The 15500-nt window shown below is 40.8% G+C and overlaps 1 protein-coding gene across 1 annotated transcript in view; it reads right to left on the reverse strand.

Moving 5' to 3' along the window:
• Positions 1 to 2766: 2766 nt before the first annotated feature.
• Positions 2767 to 15500, reverse strand: part of RHBDD1 (rhomboid domain containing 1) — a 50159-nt gene continuing 37425 nt past the window's right edge. The window contains exon 7 of the mRNA XM_015417837.1: positions 2767 to 4647. Within this exon, the coding sequence (XP_015273323.1) occupies positions 4529 to 4647 (119 nt within the window). The 3' untranslated portion in view covers positions 2767 to 4528. The remainder of the gene's footprint in view (positions 4648 to 15500) is intronic.

A 15500-nucleotide genomic window follows, 5' to 3' on the forward strand; every position in this document is an offset into this window, starting at 1 on the left:
AGTAATAAATAATGTGTTTATTTTAGAAGATAAGGGATGCTACTGTCTTGATCAAAACTTGTTAATAATAAGCATTCCCTGTACTGACAGGATGCACCGATGCTCCAGATGCAAAGAGAGGTAAGAAAGGAATTTACTCAGTGCAGTCTTTGGTACGCCTGGGCAGCTGGCCTTGTATGGTTGTGAACCTACCTGCTTTGCTTTCTCACCATCTAAGAAGGCTGTATTGAAAACATTCTACTGCAGGTGGGCTGATGAAGTGTGTTTGCCAAAACATGCTGATGCTTTGGAAGGGACATGTTTTACTTCTTTTGTCCTTCCTGTTTGCATTTTGTTTAGTTGCAGTTATTCAGACACCATCTTGAATGTTTTTATGCTTCAGTGTGCATTGAGCTATTTTATATCATTTACTGTACTGTTTTTGCCACCAACCAGCCATGGTCCATCCTTTGTATCCCCTGCAAGGAACAAAACTGGACTCTGCAGGCTATGAGTGTTTTAAAGGGGAAAATACAGACCTTTAAAGGGGTTGAAAGATTATATGCGCCTCCCTCATATGGGCTTGGATTCAGCCAAACATGTCCATAGAACATGACTTTTTCACCTCCCCCCAAATTCAGAGAGGAGACTAGAACCCTTCAGCCTCTTCATATAATCTATATTTTCCCATTTAAAATGCTAACAGCAAGGGGAGCCCAGCTTTCATTAACAAAAATATTTAAAGTGGGGGTTTAAAGGTTTAGTCTCACTGCCATCTTTGTGTGGCACTGATCCAAACTGGGGATGTACGTACTATTTGCCTTTCACAGACAGATGGAGATTCGTGATCTTCATCACGTTTGTTCGTGACCTAAATGTTCCAGAGAGGAAGACTTCAGAAGCCTTAGGTATTTTGTTTTCATGCAAATAAAGTGAACATGGATATGTCTGTGCATTCCTAGCTGGCTGTGCTTTGACAATTTATTCTGGCTTTATATGACAATTTGCTGTGCTGTCATGACAAATGTGTTGTTACCATGGTAACTTCCAGACAGCGCTTAGACTGTCACTGAAATACTATCCCTTCCACTTTAAATGAGCAATAATATTTCATGGCACATTTTTAAAATAGCATTTCATACAGAAAACAGAGTGGTCCGTAGGAAACATTCTGAATGTGTTTTCCCTGTGATGTCCGATTCCCTCCAAACAAACTGGAATTCCATTCTCCCTAAAATATCAAAGAGGTTTTCTTTAAAATAACATTTTAAAGTACTCCCTCCAGTGTCACAGAAAGTATGCAGACCACAGATGCGAAAAGAAACCTTAAAGAAATTAACAGAAAAGGCTTTAGTCTATTTTAAAACTTTAGGGAACTGGTGGCAACCACAAATTCTGGGATACATACAGTAAAACCCCAAGGTTTTGTTGCTTCACACAAAAGCAACTGCGTGGTCAGCATACTAATTGCAGAACACTGAACACTCCCAAATTCGGTGCTGTTGGAAAGCTTATGAACTCTGTAAATGTATGTATATGCTACCTGCCACTATATTTAGTGATCTGACAGTCATGAACAACATGTCAGAGGATGTGTAGACTATTTGCTAGAACTACAATCCCTAGAAGAGTTTGCAAGACATAAACACTGCAATCCTAAGAACACTTTTCTAGGAGTAAGCCCCAATGAACAGACCTGAGTAGGACTCCAAACAGACCTGCTTAGGATTGCTCTCTTCATTATTTTCGTGGAGTTTGTTCTGGTTTTCCTGGCCAACTTTCTGAGCTCTGCGCAAAAGTTATTTCCCTGGGAGAACTTCCAAGCATATGCTACAACATTAGGACAGGAACAAAGTATCATACAGAGAATGCCATGCAGATACACTCTTTAGGAAAAGTTCTAGAAAATATGATGTATGAGAACACCAGTGCAACTTGTTGTCAGACCAGGAGAAGGATCTGGCAATCTTTCTGTCAAACTATTTATTTAAAAGTGCATGTACTTCTAACATCTTACCAGACAGCATTATTTACACAATAGCAAGTGCATACATGGAAACAAAAAAGTGCAGTTCATGTATTTCCCCCCACCCCACAGCCTCTTTCTCTCACTTGTTACTTGACAATTGCAGGATTCTTCTGTGAGAATAGAAATACATAAATCTGCTTTCAGGGAGTTTGATAATCACTCCTACAGCTTCAAACAGACTGGAATGTAGATTAGATGGTTTATTCCATCATCTCCTCACCCCTTTATTCTCATCATTTAGAAGAGATCTCGTGAGGAGAAGAAGAGGAGGAGGAGGAGGAGGAGGAGGAGGAGATTGGATTTATACCCCGCCCTTCACTTGGAGTCTCAGAGCGGCTTACAAACTCCTTTCCCTTCCCCACCCCACAACAGACACCCTGTGAGGTGGGTGGGGCTGAGAGAACTCTGAGACAAACTGCTCTTTCAGGAACAGCTGTGCCAGAGACTGACCCAAGGTCACATCAGCAGGTGCAAGTGGAGGAGTGGGGAATCAAACCCGGTTCTCCCAGATTAGAGTCCGCACACTTAACCACTACACCAAACTGGTGAGAGCAACCCATCCCCCCCCCATCTGACACAAGTATGTAATACATGGATTTTACCAGCAAAACTTACAAGGCACAAGAAAGAAAAATCACAATGCTAATTAACTTATAAAAACATGATTAAACAGTTTTAACCCTCTTGCCCCACCCAGACCAACTTTCCAAAAGCTAAAGGAGTTTGATTTTTTAAAAAGAAAAGAAAAGAACATGGACATCTTTATCACAAACATAAGGGGGGGATTATAACTACTAGAATTCTGAAAACAGCAGGAGATTGCCAAATGAAATGACAAAGTCAAAATATGATGACAAAGTTCACTCAGCATTTGCCCACAAAGAACGGGGATTTTTAGGAAAAAAGGACACAGAAATTATTCTTTCCATTTCCACAAGGGCACAGTTATTCTCTAAAGAATAAATGCTGTTTGTTTCTACAACAAATTAAACTGTTTAAATATTGACTAGATATGGTTAGCATATACATTGTATGTGTAGATCAAAACACCTTTGCACTGCCAATGCAATTAATTATGGGTGGAATCATTATTTCCTAGGATGAAGCTCACAAAATCTGTTGCTGGCTAAAACAGAACACCAGATTTAGGATCCTCAGCACTTGGAAAGCCTCAAACCATCTTTTGCATCTTTATTTTTGTTTCCCTTGAGATAAAACTAAGCAAGGAAATAGAAAATACAAAAATGAGGCACAGCCAACACTATATTGTGTATATTGAATGTTTGATAGCTGTACTTGAGAACCTGCTGATGAAATCCTGAAGATGCAACAGATTACATTAAGTAAATTTCCGCAAAGTTCACATTCAGCTGTTCCTTGTGAGGCAGTGTTTATATTGATATATTCTGGACAAAATGCCTTGGAGAGGTAGATACGTTAAGACTTCAAAAGTGCAGAACCCTGCCAAATAAGACAACTCACATTCCAATAGCCAAATAAATCAACACATAAGTATTTCAAGTGGTTCTGCACAACAGGATAAAATCAAAGTATACTTCCAATGACACTGATCAAGACAAAGACAGGAAAGTTCCCATCCTTGAGCTTAAGTGTAAATACAAATTTCAAGTCTGCCACACAAATAGGATAAAGTACTGATGTGAGTAAATTTACATACATTGTCTTTATTTTATTAATTAAAAAGGAACCTTTGCAAGCATATAGCAATGTCTTAGAAGAATACAGAAAATGCCACAAGAGAGGTTTTTTGTCTACTTGAACAATACCTCTGAAGCAAAAGAAAAAGTGGGTTTACCTGCAAGAAGACGGCAGGTCATATCCAAATGAAAGCTATCATAACCTTAACACATTGCCTACTATCTTTTAATCTCATAATGTAGCTTAATTTAGACGTGTTCACTATTACCATAGCCTGTTTACCGATTCCTTCACTGCCGACATAATTTACACTGCATTAATTCCTTGCAACAACTAACTCTACTGCTGTTAATACATCATAGAATAATGTAACTTTGATATGCAAATATTTGCCAAAACCCAAATGTACAGCTTTGGAGTTAAATAAGTAGTACTTCTATATTTCAGAGCATGTTTGTAATCATGTACCATAGCAAAAAATGCTTATTTGAATATGTCTGTAGGTTCCATTGACATCCAAAGGTTCAACAATCAAAGGCTCCTGCAACTTCTTCCACCCACTGAGATAAGTAGAACTGAACAAGAGCACATCAAAACTGTTCCTCGTGAATTGAATTCTTTAACTTACATCTGGCTCTTAGGTACCTTTTCATCTTAAGCTTTACTCTCGAAGATCCTCATACCAAGAAAGTATAATTTTGACCCCACTTTTTCACACAGCTTGGTGTGTCTTAAGTACATACCTGGCAGGAAACATTCTTTTCTGCAAGACTGCGTAAATGTGGCAGGAGAAGAATCAGCCCACATTAGGCAGCTACCATATAGACACCTTTTTATATTGTCACTGGACATCTGAGAATTTTACTGCCTTTCATATCTGTTAAGCCTGTGCCTTCGGAGTTCTTCTGCAGATAGCTCTCCTGGGGGAAACCAGGAGTCATAGGGTCTCCTTTCATCATTGTAATTTCTCGAGCTGCGACCTGCAATGAGAAGTAAATAAAAAGTGCTGTCATCCTCTAAATGTGTACAAAATGTATTTCTGAGGACTTTTAAATCAACATGCGTTCTTCTAATATCATATCAGGCTCCACGCCTATTTTTGTTGTTAATACATTAAGCTGACTTCTGCAATGAATTCCCAGTCTGAGTTGAGGCAAAAGACTAAGAATGGGTCATCTAACACTTTCCCACTGCTTTGACCACCACTCCTTAGTTTCTTAGGTTGTCCACTGATGACTCACATCAATTTCCAAGCCCTGGCTGCAACCCAAAGGGGTGAACCCATACATCACCTCATATCCCATTCTCTAGATCTCATATAAACATAACACATGAAGCTGCTTTTATACCATTTGGCCATCTACTTAAACACTGCCTGCCCTGACTGACAGCAGCTCTTCAGGACCTCAGGCACAAAACCAACCAAACCTCCTTCTCCCTGGAAATCTGAAAGCAGGCAGGGGCCCAAAACAAGGCCTTCCCTCTCCTTGATATGCTCATTCCCATGAGAGATAAGTACTGCTAAACCATCTTACTTACATATGGCAGGGGTTTTACAGTTGTTTCTTTAATGATTGATATTTTCTCTGGTAAAACTGAGGAGCCCTGCTGTACCGTAACAGTGTCTCTGAAAAAATTTCAAATCTTGCAGATTATGGCCTCTTTGATGCTTCTTAAATACTTGACTAGGTTCTTTTAAAATGGGACACAAATCTAAGAAATCACAATATTCAGAAACCTGTGGGGGGAAATGTTAATTTTCCTAGATGTACCACTGCAGTCCGTGATCTACCAAAAAAAACAAAACCCCACCCTTCAAAGGGAGACTACAGCACAAAAGTGTTCAATTAGAACTTACCAAGAAATTAAACACTCTTTCCCATCCTGACTTATACAGAGTTACTTGATGTAACATCCAAAGAGGACCCACATTTTAGAGGCCTTAACTGGCTCTTCTTAACATGTTTTATCATACTTCCTTACGCTTTGTTTATTTATTTATACAAGGCTAGAACCTCCCTCTTTCTTCATCCATTATATGTAACAATTAAATTTGTTCAGGGCTCTTTTGGTAGAAAAAGCCCAGCAGGACTCATTAGTATAATAGGCCACACCCAACAGCATATTAGACCACACCCCCATGTTACCAGAAGTGTGGTCATCCAGCCACACCCACCTTTTGCTTCTTATTCTGTTTACGTTGTTTGTTGTCAAAACGGTTTTGTCAAAACCAATAAAACATTTTTTTAAAAGTTTCCAATTCCATACTTTTAATAATTAATATTATATTTATTTTAAAAGTAACATTAACAGTTACATAAGCAAACATCTCAATAAACACTCTGTAACTTGGAAAACTATACTGAAATGGTGAGATAAATCTTTAAATCTAAGTTGAATTATCATCTGTTAAGGACAATCCCTCCAAAAGTTTCCTCTTTCGAGGACTACTCTAGAGAGAACAGCTCTGAAAGAACTTGTGATTGACCCAAGGTCACACCAGCAGCTGCAAGTAGAGGAATGAGGAATCAAACCTGGCTCTCCCAGATTAGAGTCCATGCTCCTAACCACTGCACCAAACTGTAACTCAAAACCTTTAGAAGGAAGAATAAGAAACATAGCACACCCTCTCCACCACATCAGAGCCTTTCAGCAGATTATTTCCAAAACAGTCTTGCCCCAAAATAGCCCTGCATAAAACTAAGCAACAAGAGTGCCAGTGACGTATATGCCCTGGAAGCTTTCCTACTGGTACTGTCATAGACAAGAGAAGCTAACATACTTAGAGATACTGCCAACATTCATGTTTGAAATAAGAAGTCAAGGGGCTCATATTGCTTGTGTTCAATACAAAGTCAAGCATTACTGCCCTCAAATCCTTTTTTGGCCTGGATTCTACTATGTGAGCCAGAAAGCTTCCCTCCTCTGCAATCATTGAACAATGACAGGAGTATTTAATTTAAAATATCAGAAAGCAACATGGAATTCACTGCTACAGGAAGTGGTGGTGGCTACAAGCATAGACAGCTTTAAGAAGGGATTAAATATGCAGAGCAGAGGTCCATGAGTGGCTGTTAGCCACAAGGTATGGATTAACGCTCTGTCTGGGGCAATGATGCTTTGTATTCTTGGTGCTTGGGGGACAACAGTGGGAGGGCTCCTGGAGTTCTGGCCCCACTGGTGGACCTCCTGATGGCACCTGTTTTTTGGCCAATGTGTGACACAGACTGTTGGACCGGATGGGCCATTGGCCTGATCCAACACACCTTCTCTTAAGTTCTTAATCAGCCAGTATCATAATGGCCCTGTATAAATCAATGGTGCGACCTCATTTGGAGTATTGTGTACAGTTCTGGTCACCACACCTCAAAAAGGATATTATAGCACTGGAAAAAGTGCAGAAAAGGGCAACTAGAATGATAAAAGGGTTGGAACACTTTCCCTATGAAGAAAGGTTAAAATGCTTGGGCTTCTTTAGCTTGGAGAAACGATGGCTGAGGGGTGACATGATCGAAGTTTATAAGATTATGCATGGGATAGAGCAGGTTGAGAAAGAAGTACTTTTCTCCCTTTCTCACAATACAAAAACTCATGGGCACTCCATGAAATTGTTGAGCAGTCAGTTTGAACAGATAAAAGTAAGTACTTCTTCACCCAAAGAGTGATTAACACATGGAATTCACTGCCACAGGAGGTGGTGGTGGCTACAAGCATGGACAGCTTCAAGAGGGAATTAGATAAGCATATGGAGCAGAAGTCCATCAGTGGCTATTAGCCACAAGGTATAGATAGGAACTCTCAGGCTGGAGTAAGTGATGTTCTGTATTCTTGGTGCTTGGGGGGGGCAACAGTGGGAGGGCTTCTAGTGTCCTGGCCCCACTGCTGGACCTCCTGATGGCACCCAATTTTTTTGGCCACTGTGTGACAGTGTTGGACTGGATGGGTCATTGGCTTCTCTTATGTTCTTATGTTCTTATAGCCTGTTATTTTTCCATTAGATTTCATGAATCAATGAAACCTCAAGATAAAATGAAATTATTCAACATGCTACTCCTGTGATGGACCATACTAGAGGTTTTCCTTACTAATCAGCCAAACCAAATTTCTCATCACTGCTTTCAGCCCTATCTGGACCCCCACTGTCCCACCACCATATAGTCTGAGAGCTTGCTGTATGCCCTTGGATCAGTCATCCCTCACCTGAGGAAGCTTAGAATAAAGGTGAAGTACACAGATAAAAAATGGATAACTCTGATTTTAGATTTCCTAGTATTTCTATGAAGTACTGTGAAGTATTTCTGTGAAGTACACAGAGAAAAAATTGATAACTCTGATTTTAGATTTCCTAGTATTTCTAGTAGAAAGAATCAACATCCTTTCTCTGTAGTCTCTAGATTCCACAACAGAAAGACAAAGTCAACAAGCCATACAACTCAAGTGTGGCATAAATTAGACTGAGCTCTGTTGGTATGAGAAATCTTTCAATAAATCAACATTTAAAGAAGTTTCCCAAGTATTTCTAGGTGCTAAGCAATAATTTAACCAAAATTTAACACCAAGTACAATTTGAGCACAACAATTTGAGCACAAGATTATCACGACTTATATAAAATCATTAAAAGGAAAAACATGATTCCTCAAAGCACAAAGGCATTAACTCAAATGTTAATTTCCCTCATGACGTATGACCTACAACTCAAAAAAAAAAAAGAGGCAATATAAATTCAGTCACTGCGGGAGAAAAAAACACATGCACACTTACTTCAAGGGCAGATACTTTAACATGCTCACATACTCATTTGAGAAAACAGTTGAAGTAGCAAGCCATGTCAACCCAGAGGTAAGAAAGCTCTCATTTCATCTCAGCGTCTATCAAACAGGAAGCTGTTTGACTATCTGTTCACTTTTCCTTCTAGTGAAGAGCTAAAAATCTCTTTCAGTCACAATCATTGTTTGTGACTTCCTTCCCTGTTGACTGGCATCTCTACATGCTTTCCTCCCTTTATATCAGGTATACCTATGAATATGAAGGAACTAACAGGATTGTTCACTATCTTTAAATAGTTGATAAGCATTATCTGACAAAGTGAAACAGAAGGAGAACATGAAAGCTTAATACAGAACTTGGATCTATCTGCACATGACCTCTGCTAAAATGGATCACAGCATAAATTTGACATGTCTAGCTACTCATTTTGAGAAGAATAAGTAGAAAGTACAGGTCTAACTGTAGTTTCTGGTCCACAGTTAATCAAGCATCCTGAATTCCTTGACCAGAGCCAAACCACTGTCTCTAATTGTACAGAAATATCTCTGTGTAGGAATAGCTAATGAAATAAGTTGCAGGATAATTATAAATACACAAAGTGACAAATTCTCACACATACTAGCTACCCAACCAAATTCAGCAAAAAAAAAAAAACCAGCACACACTGCAAATGACAAGGCACACCATGCAAATATTAAGAAAAAGCATCCAGAGAAGTCCTATCAGCAGCCATTGCATACAGCCCAGTAGGGCTGAATTTCAAAGTCCGTTGTCAATGCCATCTCTCATCCCTAGTGTAAAGGAAAGGCATTGTCCACACAACTTAGAAGAGTAAGCATAGCTGCAAGTGTGTATGTAGGGAGAAAGGTATCCAGGTTACTCCAAAGGCAAAGAGGCTACTGTGCATTCACTCGGGAACATTATGGCGTCACAACAGCTGCTCCTGCGGAATTACAAGAAAAGCTGTCCAGCTGTTACAAACTAGCCAAGGTGAGAGAAGACAGCTGGATACAAAACAGGAAACCTGCGGCTGAGTGGAGATCCCGGGGTACGAAACAGCGTCCCGCAACTCTCCCACCCCGCTAGGGTTTCCAGCGGGGGGATTAGGGGGCGGTGCTGGGAGGGAGAGCGGGACCGTTTGTGCCTGCCCTGCAAGCCTTTGTCATGAGATCGCAGCTTGCAGGGCAAGCACGAGCGGCCCCCACTTCAAAAGAGCAGGCACCCCTCGCGCCTGCTCTGGGAGCCAAGAGATCGCTGCTTGCAGAGCAAGCACGAGTGGCTCCCACTTCAAAAGAGCGGGCGCCATTTGCGCCTGCCTTGCAAGCCATGAGATCGCGGCTTGCAAGGCAAGCCCAAGCAGCTCCCACTCTTTTGAAGCAGGAACTGCTTGCGCGTGCCCTGCAAGTTGCGATGTGGCTGCTTGGTGGGCAGGCACGGCGGCCCCTGCCATAAAAGAGGCAGGTGCCGCTTGTGCGTGCCCTGCAAGCCCTGAGCCGACAACTTTTGAGCATGCAACTTTGAAAGCTGTTGGGAAGAGGTGGGGGGGTGTAGGCCACCCCGCTTCCTCCCTCTTCAAGATTTAAAGGGCCAGCTGGAGGGCCCCCCCAGGAACTCACCGGGAACTGAAGAGTTTTGCCTCTGAAGCGGCAGCCCGGCTCGGCTTGGCCATGCAACCACTAGTCTCGACCCTCAGAGCGGCCCTCACAAGCTCGTTAACAAGAACCCAACCAACACCAGCAGCTCCTCACCTCAAATCTCCCCCAGCCAAAGAACCAAGGTGCATGTCACGTCAGTACACGGTGCCCACTGAGTTACTATTTTACTTTAAAAAACAACTTCTGCTTCCAGGGCATCTCCGTGTCACAAGTGAAGAAAGAAGAATTATTTTTCCAGAGAGGCTTTGATTGTTTCCTAGAAGGGTCACTGGCTCTGTTGTCTGCAGAGGTTAGGGCTGTGGGTGTGGCCATGGCCTAACCGGGAGCCAGCCGAAACACCGTTCCAGTGCATTCCGGCCCCCAAAAACCCTGAATTTGTTCCAGTCCCTTGCACAGGAAATCACACCTGAAATATCTGTAACAGGTTTCACACCAAGCCTCTCTGTGCTTTAACTCCTCCCCCCTTCTGTGGTTTTCCCTTATAAAAATCTCCAAAATGATTTCCTTCCCATAACATCTGAAGAAATGAGCTCTGACCCATGAAAGCTCATGCAACAGGCAATTATAACTATAAAATCCTTTCATTTCCTTATCACTTATAGACAGGCACTGGCAGAGATGGGGACAGGAATACAAGACATTCTTCATAACAACAAAAATAATTGTTTTAACACTTGTTTCCAGTGTGAATGTAAAAGGCGAAAACAAACCTGTCTGTGTATTTTGGATTTTTTCCAAAACAGGACATTTCTGTGTCAACTATACAGTCTGAGAACTTTCAATCACCTATCTGCTAAGCATCTAGCATGAGCAATTGCTCCTGTGAACTATAAACACCTTTAGGTCATGTTTGACGTCTCCCAGCAGATGGCACCAGAGGCTCACACGCAACACACTGGAGAAAACGAGGACAAACCCCAGTCAACAAAGCATTCCGCATAGTAAGCAGAATTAGGGTTATTTTGAAACAGATGGGCTCTACAGAAGTTGCAGCACTGAATATTATAGGGTTGTTTATTGTCTGGCTGGTTTGAAACCCAGGGATTATTTGCCAGCAACTAGCACATTCTGTGTCACATCAGGTTTCATCTAAAGCAGAATAAAGTGAAAGCTCACTGGGATATATAGATATACATTTTTTTTTGTACTAATCCACTTAAACTTGCTATTATGCAGTCTATTCAGCACAGGAATGGATTTTTTTCTGGAAAGATCAGCAGCATAACCAACATCCTAACCCTGATGCAGAATAGCTAGTTAACAGATTTACTCTGCTGGGCAGAAATACTTATTTTTGGCTTTGTATTTTGAAAATAAATACGTTTTCAACTACCGGCACTTTTTAAAATTTCAATTTAACACAATTATGTACAAGAGCATAAACAGATGTCTTTAAAAATATCAAGAGTTTCATGGTGTGGACAAACTCTCAAAAGATGGGTTAAACTTGGAAAGTGGTTAGCATTCATCTACATCATGAATGGGAATAGAAAATAAAGGACCAGTACAAAAGCTCAGCACAAACAGTTATTGTGCACCACTAAAGCAGATCAGAAAGCAGCCACAAATAGCATTAGCAAACATAAAATTCAATATAAACAACAATTAAGATTTCCAAACAGAATGAAATGTCCAAGCACTATTGTAACATTCTAGTGACCTCAATTCTACAATAAAACCATAATACTCTAAAAATGGAAGACAGCTGGAGAATGTATTGATCATAAAGGAGTTCTGGAATATTTGAGAAATTGGAGAATGTTTCCATTAAACTGGAAAGAATCCAACCATCCCCACAGATCAATCACTGCGCCAGAAGTGACAGTACTGCAGCGACATGCTTGTAATCAAGAGTTTTATATAAATCTTCATTGCTAAATTCACTTCTGCATAACCGCAAACCCATGCTTAACACTACTGAGACTGGTCTAGTGAGAGGCTGCCCAAGGCTGAAAAACGGAACTCAGGGAGGCCAAACTCTCTTCATGATTGGTATCTCTATTCTCCCATGTTCCAAAGCATATCTGAGCAAGTTCGTGGTCTTTGATTTGTGTTTCTTGATCACATGCCAATATGGTGCAGTGGATAGAGCACTGGACTGGGATCTGGGAGACCCAGATTCACTCTGCAAGGAAAACTCACTTGGGTGACCCAGAGCCAGTCACACACCTTCAGCCTAAATGATCTCCCAGGGCTGTTGTGAGGATAAAACAGAAGAGAGAGGAGTGATGACTTCCATTGGGGATAAAGGTATGAAGTAAATAAAATAAAAACAAGGTTATGCAAGGCACACGCAGACTTCTGATTCCTTATCATGGTCTTGCATAGTATGTGCATCTGTTCAGATATGTCAGTGGCTATTCAATTTCCTTGACAAACAGTGAAAAAACCCCTACAATAAAACTTCCAACATACACAGTACACAAATAACAATGCAATGCTAAACAGGGTTATACCCTTCTAAGCCTTTTGGCTACAACAGTCTTAGAAGGCCCAATCTCTGCTCAGGATTGCTCTCTAAGTCTCCAGCAACCTCAGCTCAGGATCTGCAATCAAACCAAACGCTTTGAAAGCAGGAGACAAATTCATCACAGTACGCAGAGTACAGCTATTCCTACAAGCAGAGGCGGCTTCTACTGAGCTGGGGTTTTTTTGACCCACTGAACAGCTCTATCTGGTAACACTATGGCAGCACAGAACAGTCACCATGCTTCGACTCAGAGCAAATGAAATTTTACTTTCCCACGCATGCTAATACTCTACCACTCTTCCTCAATTAAGATATCTCATCTTGGGTTTTCAGTAAACCAGCAGAGTATTACTTCCAAGCAGGCCTTGAGAAGCTACCAAGGACACAGTGATCCTTACTCCCAGGCCCAGGTGAAAATTTAACCTCAAGTAACTAAGAACTGAATGTCAAATCTCTCTCCCACCCCAAAAACTGTGACATGGCCAGGAAAATTAAAGAAAATCCCCATAGGGCAACAAAAGCTTCATTGTTTTTCTTTTTGTAAGAACAAGCAAAAAAAGCAAAAAAGGGGGGGCTGGATAGCTAAGGACTGTGAATAGGGTAAAAACGTATGACCTACAAGTAGACCACCTGCTGCTATCAAGGATATTTTGCTCCTAGTTCCTAGCAACTTTTAATGCTGACTTTAAAATTTCTGTTTACTCTGGAAACAGCATACCAAGCATGTTTCACAGCTCAAACAAAAATAAACTTTAAAGGTCCATATATGTATATTTGTAAAACTGTACGATTCATTAATATTTGTATGGAAGTTTACAAGGGGAATCTAAAGACTTGTTTAGAAATTTCCATTGCAGTGACAAGAGTGTTTGGGGTTTTCTTTTTAACACAAGTCTGGGGCATGAACATTTCATAATGAATATAATTTCATAATCTGCTGAAGATGGGCTTTGTGGGGGGTTTCTAGTTTATCACATGGATCAAGGAACTGTTTTGGTAACATCTGAACAACAGCCAGCACCAAACTTCAGCCTCAAGTTTGACTTCAATTCACTTCCAATTACAGACCGGTTTCCTCCCCCCCTCCCCCCAACACCCCTGTTTGGTCTTGCTTAATTATGTTGTAATGCCAGGACATCATTTCATGTGTGTCCAAAGTTCACAAAGTGCTTCTGGGTACCTCGTAAAGAATACATAATGTGTTACCCAGTGCTCTTTTTACTGGCAGTTCCGTTTGTTTTGCTTTTCCAGCACGAAATTGCACGAAATTGCAATGTTTCATTGGCAAACATACAAGAAATCCACATTTGTTACATACAACTGTAAAAAAATGCTTTTACACAAAAAGGCAAGTATTTTAAATAAAGGCTAAAATAAAAATGAGGCATACAAACTCAGTGCAAGACCCTTGACATTTGTATGGCTCTATTGCACATTTCTATCATAGGCTGAAACAGCAGTGATTTTAATGCCAAACAATGAGAAAAAGGGTAGTCTTGTAAATATAAACCATCCAACGAGTACATGCTGAGAGACATGCTTTTGTTGAGTCCTATACAAGCCTCTTCCATCAGGAACAGAGGATCAGTGTTATGTTTTATGGCATGTTCCAACACCTTTATAGCAACTGTGCAGCACTGTGAGTCAGCAAAAGACAGGTTGTTTTCATAGAAGGGACACAGGAGGAGCCTGGCTGTTTTTGTAATCTGTTTGCACAGTCTAAGCTTTCCGCTGGATCTTCTGGGTAGTTTTGTAAACAGAGAGCTCATTGCTAATAGATAGTTCTTTGTTATCTTTGTTCTCATAACACAATAGATAAAACAAAAAAACTTGACAGGATTCTGAACTCTTACACATTTTCTTTGGGAATAAAGGAGGGCTCATACAGATTAATGGAAGATAGGTCTATCAGTGGCTACTAGCCCTGGTGACTAAAGGGAACCTTCACATTCAGAGACGGTAAACAACTGAATTCCAGAGCCAGGAGGCAACTTCAGGGGAAGGCCTCAGCCTCTAGCTCCTGTTGTTGGCCCTCCAGAGGAACTGGTTGGCCACTGTGTGAGACAGGATGCTGGACTAGATGGACCACTGGTCTGATCCAACAGGACTCTTCTTATGTTCTCTTCTTCTTATGACTCCGGGGATGTGGGATTTTTATTATTTTTACACAGCTACAAACTCCAGAAAAAAAGCTTTCTGAAGAGGCATCATATAATCTTTTTTAGATAAATAAAATGCTTTGTGATGTCATGGTGACCCACAAACAGCTTGTGGTGTGGAGGCGACTGCCACAGCACCCTGAACCAACCTGCCATGGCACCAATGGAAGCCATTTGGTGTCTACTGCCCCTTCATTCCCAAGGTACTATTTAGACATTTTTCACAGGGTCACCTTCCTTCCTTCCTTCTGGAACTGAAAACACATTAGGTTAAAAAAAAGCAAAATAGTTCACTTTACACAGTTATTTCTGTGAGGCTGAGAAGTATCAGTAAAAGTCTGAATAAAAGTCTACTACAGATCCTGGACCTCTGCCTTGTTAGTTCTAGCATGCAACTCAAATGCTCAAAAAAACCACTCAGCTGCAATCCTTATAAACCAAAAATCCATCTCACTCATCACACCTTTACCTGGGAATATCTGTACTAACTGCCAGCTTGTTTCCATTCAATATGATGATTTTAAAATATAAAACTCTACAGTAGCCTGGATCTAGTTAACTTAGGAAGTAAATCCTCCTGTACAAATCAGTCACCCGTATGCACAACTGTTAGGATATTAAATGCGATAACTGAAAATATTGTCTAATGTGGAGGCTGGGATGCCTTCCAGGAAATATATGGTTTTTCTGTTGTAGCTCCAGAAGTATAGAACTTTTCTGATAAGAGGCCAATGGCGATTCCTCCTTTTTATTGATACAGAGGCAGATTAAAGACCTCTCT

This window comes from Gekko japonicus, unplaced genomic scaffold, assembly GCF_001447785.1.
Source record: "Gekko japonicus isolate JY-2015 unplaced genomic scaffold, Gekko_japonicus_V1.1 scaffold302, whole genome shotgun sequence".
In the NCBI taxonomy this organism is placed as follows: domain Eukaryota; kingdom Metazoa; phylum Chordata; class Lepidosauria; order Squamata; family Gekkonidae; genus Gekko; species Gekko japonicus.